Genomic DNA, 8,423 nt, shown 5'->3' with positions numbered 1-8,423 from the left:
CTTAAAAAAAAAAAAAAAAAAAGAAAAAGAAAACACATACGCACCGATCTCCAATTTCTTGCAAGCTAGCTTGTAGCATTATCATGAGTTCTTTGAAAGGCATCCATTTGGACACATAGACGGGAACCTCTTCTTGGTATTTCTTGTTTTTGTTTTCATCAGACAGAGGTGCAAACACTTGTGGACCTTCATCCGTCACTGTTTTGCACAGGGAATACAATCTATCACCATCTTCAGTCGAGATGTCCTAGTGTAGCACAAAGGGAACACAACAGAATAGAACTGAGACAAAGGGCAGGGCAGAGCAGATGTTTTCCCAGTAATGTAGCACATCTTACTAGTCACTAGATCCATCAGCTCTCTGGAACCCCTCCTGATGCTAGAATGATATAAGCTGTGTGTCAGCCAATGGCCAGCATAGGCTCTGCACAGGAGCTTGTGTCCCCAACACAAGGTGCTACACATTGTCCTATGAAGGACGGTGCTACTACAAGTAAGGGTTTGATTGGCCTATGCTTTGAAGGATCAGCTAGCTACATGCAGGCAATTTTCCTCATAGTATCACCTACAGTTCACTCAACTGCACAGTGTGCTGGCAAAGTGGCACCGGCACAGACTGTGTTCACATTGCTAAATTAAATTACTTAGTTCATCTGCAGAACAAATGACTTCATACTAAGTAATATGCCTTGGGACCACTGCCCAGTTTCCAATGTCCCATTCCTAATTTAGATGCTAGACTAAGAAGTCCCACAACCCTACTTTCTTATCTAGGAATAAAAGAGATGAACACGTTCCCAGCAAAACAGAATTTAGATAAGCCTGGAACCAACCAACCAAACCAACAGCATGAGGAAGACACGAAACGACCAATCTCTTGTACCATTTGTGCCCATTAAAACAAGGCTGCAACATAAAAAACCAAACAACCCAATCAAAAAATGGGGTATAGAACTAAACCAAGAATTCACAACTGAGGAATCTCAAATGGCTGATAAACATCTGAAAAAAAAAAATGTTCAAAGTCCTTAGTGATCAGAGAAATGCAAATCAAACGACCCTGAGATCCCACCTTACACCAGTCAGAATGGCTAAGATCAAAACCTCAGGTGACAACACATGTTGGGGAGGATGTGGAGAAGAGGAGACTCCTCCACTGTGGGTGGGATTGCAAAGTGGTACAACCACTCTGGAAATCAATCTGGAGGCTCCTCAGAAAATTGGAAATAGATCTACCTGAAGACCCAGCTATATCACTTTGGGAATATACCCAAAAGATGCCCCACCGTACCACAGGGGGACGTGTTCCATTATGTTCATAGCGGCCTTATTTGTGATAGCCAGAAACTGGAAACACCCTAGATGTCCCATGACAGAAGAATGGATACAAAAAATGTGATTTATTTACACAATGGAACACTACTCAGCTATTAAGAACGAGGACATCCTGACTTTTACAGGCAATTGGACAGAACTAGAAAATATCATCCTGAGTGAGGTAACTCAGATCCAATCGGACATGCATGGTCTGTACTCACTGATAAGTAGGTATTAGCCAAAAAGAAAAAGAAAAAAACCCATACAGAATATACAAGATACAGTCCACAGAATTCAAAAGGCTCAACAAGCTGAAGTGCCCAAGTGAGGATGCCTTGGTCCCACTTAGGAGAGAGAAGAAAGCAATCACAAGTGGGGAGGGAGGGAGGGACTTGGGAGGGAAAGTGGACGGGGTTGGAGGCAGTTGGGGGTAGAGGGAACCTGACCTGGTACTGGGTAAGGGAAAAGGACTGAAGCCCTGAAGGCCAGCAGAAAGAATATAAACAGGCAACCTCAAGAAATAGAAGGTTGGGGGGACCCCCCAAAATGCACCAGAGACCTGGGAGGTGAAAGACTCCCAGGACTCATAGGGAGGGACTTTTGATGAAATGCCCCAACAGTAGGGAGAGGGAACTTATAGAGCCCACATCCAGCAGGAAGACAGGACATCAAGTGAGGGATGGGGTTGCCATCCCACAGTCACACCTGAGGAAAAGAAGGTACAGTGACAGGCCCAAAGTGGGATCCAGCTCAAGGGGAGGTCCCAAGGTCTGACACTATTACTAAAGCTATGGAGTACTCACAAAAAGGAACCTAGCATGTCTGCCCTCCCAAAGACCCAACAAACAGCTGAAAGAGTCAGATGTGGTTATTTGCACACAACCAATTGACAAAAGCAGCTGACCCCTGTTGTTGAATTAGGGAAGGCTGAAAGAAGCTGAGGAGAAGGGTGAACCTGTAGGAGGATCAGCAGTCTTAATTAATCTGGATCCCCGAGATCTTTCAAACACTGGACCACCAAACAGACAACATACACCAGCTTATATGAGGCCCCCAACACACATACAGTAGAGGACTTCCAGATCTGTGTTCATTCAGAGATGATGCACCTAACCCTAAAGAGACGGAGGCCCCAGGGAGTTTAGAGGTCAGGTGGGGCGGAGGTGGGGGCATCCACATGGAGATAGAGGAGTGGGGAAGAGGTATGGAATGTGGGACAGTTGGAGGGTAGATGGGGAGGGGTGGAGAATGGAATATGGAGTGTAAAAAATGAATTACAAATGAAATTAAATAAATAAAGTCAGTCTTGGGATGGGACAGGACTTGCACTCCAAGTGTCCCTCAGCTCTTACCTCTAGAGCAGTGATTCTGCTCATCATCTCAGCAATCGCTGTGTTCAGCAAGGTCCCCATGGCCTTGCAGTATATGTTCACTGGCAGGACATCCTGCCACACGATCCCAAGTCTCCTTAGCTGGTGCAGCACCTGGAGAAGGAGATGGCTGCAATTCACGCTCATCGTTTAGTGTGAGGAGTAAAATGGGAGAAAAAAGTGGCACAGAAGTGAGGTAACGGGGACGCTGTGGCTCTTCAACGTTCAGCCTCTGTGCTATCCTCGAGAGAAGGAAAGCAAACTGCTCCTGAGGAGGGAGCACTGCAGTGAAGAAGAGAGAAACTAAACGTGGCGTGAACACAATGGAGCACTGCTCAGCCGCAAAGACTGAAGTCATGCCATTCACAAGAAAACACACACAGCTGGAAATGACCACTGAAAACAAACTCAGTCAGTCTCAGCGGACACAGGTCACAGCTTTGCTCATTTGTGGCTCCGAGATTTCACACAGACCCATGATATAATGTGTGTATACATGGCATGAAAGTGGAGCAAAAGGGGACAAAGAGCTAGCACTTGACATGAAGGGCAAAACAAAAGGAAAGGGGCAGGGTTACATGCTCTCTAATACTTGTATGCAAATGTCTTTCTAAAACCCAGTCCATATACGACCAATACACACCAATGGGGTGGGGGGAGGGGACTCACTTAGGACAGGAGTAGAGGAAAAAACCTACATTTAATTCTTTTCACGAATCATATTATTGAGTCAATGGAAAGATGGCTTCCACTTGTCTTGGTTGAACAGAAAAAAGGCCTTACACACAGTTGGCACAAGCATCTAGACTTTCCAACAGAGAGCACAGGGCTCAACTGATGACTGGACCTTAGTGCCTGCATCAGCCTCCTACCTGCCTCACTGCCTTGCTCGCTGCAGAGTAATTCTCTTCGTCGTCCATGTTCGCAAAGCTTCTAGCACTTGATAATCTCTCCAGAAGTTCTCCTTTCTGTGCCTGCATTTGGGCCAAAAAACACTCCGTCCCTACAGAGGGAAGACAAAGAAGTGTAAACCTACTGTACCAAAACCAGGGTCGGGGAGCGGAGCATAAGACTGTCAGCTGACCTGTATGAGAACAACCACATTTGAAAACATCACTAAATGTGTTTGCTGTGTCTAACGACTCTGAATCCACTTAGCCAGTCCCTCCAATCCTATCACAGACAGCGTAATAGATAAACCTTTTCCAGCAGTTTGCTGGGGATATGAGACGGCTAAGAAAAATCACTTCGTTGGAAAAGCAGCTTACTGTGCCAATGTCTATACCATTGATGGAGAACATCTACAACTGAAAAGCTGGGTGGACATTTAGAGTCTCAACTTTTCTCCGGGTATTCTCATAATAAATATCAATTTGCCATACAAATGTGGCTCTCTTCTGTCACAAGTGACTTGGTGGTGCCAATGCATACCAACAATTAAAGTCCGGCCTGCCAACACACCACAAAATCATGTTATGAAAAAATAATGTTTACACAAAGATGACATCCGTTTTATAGAAGAACACAAGTCAGAAGACCTCCCCACTCCAACACATCTAGTACATCACTAACTCCCAACCACCTCCATATGACACTACAACGACACTAGGCTATAAACATCGCACTTCCCCAAGGGGGAAGTATCAGTTACCAAGTCTTCTGAAGCCAGGTACAAGGTCCACAAAGGTGGTCGTGCCATCACAAAGGATGGGGGCGAGCCGCAATCTGAACTGATGACCGAGGGTCAGCAAGTGGTGAGCAATATACATGCAGTTGTTGTGGTGAATGGCAGCCAACTGGGGGAGCTTCCGAAGGTTCTCCCTAGGCCAAGAGGAAGGGCAGAAAGGGAAACCACCTGGTACACTTGAGTTGAGCTTTCCGGAAAGTCATCTGTGCTCTAAGGTGGCTTGGAGCCTTGGCTTTCCCCACTGTCTACCTCGTACGTGCTGATCACAACAAAACATGCTGTAGCTCTTGCTCTCATTCAGTGAGCCGTACCAGCCTGGCCTCAGCCAACAGACTGCCCTAGTGAAGCTGGAGGGGGTCTCAGCAACTACAAGTGCTTGCTGTCCTTGGCACAGGGCCTAAGTTTGGTCCCCGGTATCCAAGTCAGGTGGCTATAACCACCCCACCTGTAATTCCAGCTCTAGGGAATCCAACTTCTGGCCTCAAGGACACACACACACACACACACACACACACACATGTTTAAAAAAAAAAAAAAAAACCTATCCCAATGACTAACCAAAAAGAAAAGCCAAGTAAATAAACTGTGGCTGTGTTACTTCTGGCACAGGAAACACAGGAAACTGTGTATTCTGCCCTTAAAATTCAGCACAGGTTCACCTTCCCCTCTCTCAACTCCCATTTCACTTATACAATGAAACACTGAAATCAGATTAGAATTTGATTTAAGAATATATAGATGTTTAAACTTTACCGCATATAAGTCCTTTGAAGTTGACTACAGATCAGAATCACATGGAAAAATTTTAAATGTAAAGATATTTAGAATTTTCCCCAAACAGACTACCACAACCTTTGAGAATGAAACCAGGAGCCGGGCGTGGTGGCGCACGCCTTTAATCCCAGCACTCGGGAGGCAGAGGCAGGCGGATTTCTGAGTTCTAGGCCAGCCTGGTCTACAGAGTGAGTCCAGGACAGCCAGGGCTATACAGAGAAACCCTGTCTCAAAAAAAAAAAAAAAAAAAAAAAAAAAAAAAAGAGAGAATGAAACCAGGCATTTTTACTTTTTGAAATCTCGCAGATGAATTTTTTTAACCCAGAATTGAATTCACTGCTTCAATTCTTCCACACAAATTAGTGTCTACCCAGTTGAGGATGTAACCCTAAGAGAAGGTCTGAGTAGGTCTGGCCACCACAGATGTGTATGTGTGAATGCTTGGCCATGGGGAGTGGCAGTCTGAGGAGGTGTGGCCTTAAAGGAAGTGTGTTTCTTAAGGGCAGGCTTTGAGCCCTCCTGTGCTCAGAATGCACTCAGTGCAGCACATGGCCTCCTCTGCTTCCTGGTGATCAAGATGTAAAACTCTCAATTTCTTCTCCAGCACCATGTCTGCCCTGCATGCCACCATGTTTCTCTCCATGACAATAAATGTCTGAAACTGTAAGCCAGTCCCAATTAAATGTTGTCCTTTATGAGAGTTGCCATGGTCACGGTTTCTCTTCACGGCAATGGAATCACTGGACGAGGACCTTTCTATTTCCTAACCCAGAAAGGCACATTGGCTCTGAAAATGTCTGGACATTAAAAACTGGATACAGTTCTTTTGAGCTTCTAAGTGTATGCTATCTTCCTACACACAAAAATCACTATACATTCACAGTAATGTCTACAGCCTTTAAAAGGTCTAAATTTGGTGTACTAACTGTGAATGTTAATCACTGTCTTTGGTGAAAATATAAAGTTACTGGTTTTAACCTGACTTAATAACTTCAAAGTCCAATTACACAGAAAAGAGATACTCACTTGTGGTATGTTGGCACCACATCATGGAACAAATGGAAGATATTCCTCACTGAGTAGAAGAGCTGGACAGCACTGGAAGGAAAATAAACACAGAATGAAATACAGAATGAAGCGGGTAGTCTATTAGTGAAGGTCATGTGATAAAAACCACAGCTCAGAAAACACACACCTTGGTCACTGCAGGAAACCACCGTGGACCTCGGTGGAGACACACCCAACCAGTACCTCTAAACTGAACTTCTCTTCTAGAACCTGGATACATTAACAACCTTCAGAACACAAACATTCACCCCAAAGCCTCTCCCCCATCTGTGCTCTGTCAGCACCCAAAGTATCCTTCCAGTGACAGACAGAGTTAAGCCTCAAGCAAATGTCATCCATTTCCCGAAGCATTCTGCAAAGGGCATCAACAGAGGCTCTCCCCGGGCTTTCAGGGTCAGGCGGACCTTCAGCTTTCCCCTTCCCCTTCCTCCCCAACGCAAAGGGATGAAGCAACACTTCTGAGAATAGAATCTAACCCTCAAAATCCTCTGCCCTTTAAATCTGAGCTTTAACTACCTACAGATCACTATTAAGATGCATTTAAGTGTGTGTGTGTATGTGTGTGTGTGTGTGTGTGTGTGTGTGTGTGTGTTAGGAGGGGGGCAGGGAAACTTAGCCTCCAAAATGAACCTTACAAGAAAAACCACAGTAGAGGAAATAATGTCAACTATGTTTATCTTCCCAAAAGAGCACACTCATCTCTTATAAAGAAACAGATCTCTTCTGCAGGGTCAGTGAACAACAAACAACAGCAAACAACAGCTCTCTTGCAGACCTGGTGACCTGAGTGTGATCCCTAGAGCCCACGTAAAGGTAGAAGAAAGAACTGATCCCACAAAGTTGTCTCCTGACCTCCACATGTGCCATAGCAAGATCAAGAACATATACATGCATATAGATAATAATAAAAACACTTTTCTTTCTACTTATAATACTAGATAGCCTAATTGTAGCTACGGCAGTATTTGGAAACGTGTTCTATCCAGAGCAACATAAAACAGAATATCTGCACACAGAAATAACCCAAGACCCGAGGATACAATGACTAACTCAAGCCTAAACTCCATGGCTTTTCTTAAGGCTGACAACAGCTCCATGCAGACTCACTGATCGGCCTTTATAGGACCAGCTCTACAACCAACTGGGTAGCCTGCCATTTTTTTCCACAGGAGCTGCTTCCCTAAGACACAGGAGCCTTTCAAAACAAAAAGATTCAATATGCGATGTGAAACAGAGCCTGAGGTACCCTGAACACACTGTGGATAAGGAGGAGCCATCTTGAAAGGGTGAAGGCAAATCTGCAGTGTGTTCTACCTCCAAAGAAAACTGACTCTTGGGGTTGGAGAGATGGCTCAGCGGTTAAGAGCACTGGCTGCTCTTCCAGAGGTCCTGAGTTCAAATCCCAGCAACCTACATGGCTGGCTTCAACTTTACACTCCTGCCTCAGCCTTCCAAGTGCTGCGTTATGAACATGAACCAGCACGCCCAACTAGCATCTGCTTTTATACCTGTGTTACTGTAAGGAAATGACAGGGATCAAGTTATCTGTGTTACCATTGGTCGCTACTTGTTGTTGCCTCAAGTAAAGTCTGATAAGCGAGCTCCATTAACTTCTTCACAGCCTCGCTGATGCGGCACGTGGGTAAAGAAAAGGACTGAGGGTCCAGTGAAGTCTCAGGCTCTAGGTTCCCGGCTTCAGTGAGCTGCACTTTGCAGACCTTCTGTACTTGTCGCTTGTGATCAGCATCAGGACTGGGTAAGACTGGTAAGGCTTCCTTACAATTGGGACCAATCTAAAATTCAAACACAGCAACAGAAAAGACTGTTTCTGGGAAAATGCAAACTCAAGCACACAACAAAGGCTAAAGACACTCAAGGCTTGCGTGTTGGAGGCATGGCCCTACAGGTGACTAAAAGATCCTCACACAAGTGGCCTGAGGACTGACTGGTCTTGACTGATAGCAAGGAAGAAAGAAACAATCATGTGTACTGTGGGTTTCTTTTTTTTTTTTTAAGATTTATTTATGTATATATACAATGTTCTGCCTGCATGTATGCCTCCATGGCAGAAGAAGGCACCAGATCTCATTATTGATGGTCATGAGCTACCATGTGGTTGCTGGGAATTAAACTCAGGACCACCGGAAGATCAGCCAGTGCTCTTAACTTCTGAGTCATCACTCCAGCCCCACGAGATTCTTTTTTTT

The 8,423-nt window shown here is 45.0% G+C and overlaps 1 protein-coding gene across 1 annotated transcript in view; it reads right to left on the bottom strand.

The window, feature by feature from the left end:
• Nucleotides 1–8,423, bottom strand: part of Zw10 (zw10 kinetochore protein) — a 23,751-nt gene that overhangs the window by 1,346 nt on the left and 13,982 nt on the right. Inside the window, exons 10-15 of the mRNA XM_021173187.2 lie at nt 7,771–8,009; nt 6,175–6,246; nt 4,339–4,508; nt 3,560–3,690; nt 2,670–2,801; nt 45–247 (exon numbers count right to left, since the gene is read on the bottom strand). Coding sequence (XP_021028846.1) covers nt 45–247; nt 2,670–2,801; nt 3,560–3,690; nt 4,339–4,508; nt 6,175–6,246; nt 7,771–8,009 — 947 coding nt within the window. The remainder of the gene's footprint in view (nt 1–44; nt 248–2,669; nt 2,802–3,559; nt 3,691–4,338; nt 4,509–6,174; nt 6,247–7,770; nt 8,010–8,423) is intronic.

Source organism: Mus caroli, chromosome 9 (assembly GCF_900094665.2).
Source record: "Mus caroli chromosome 9, CAROLI_EIJ_v1.1, whole genome shotgun sequence".
In the NCBI taxonomy this organism is placed as follows: domain Eukaryota; kingdom Metazoa; phylum Chordata; class Mammalia; order Rodentia; family Muridae; genus Mus; species Mus caroli.
This window is presented reverse-complemented; position numbering and strand designations above follow the sequence as displayed.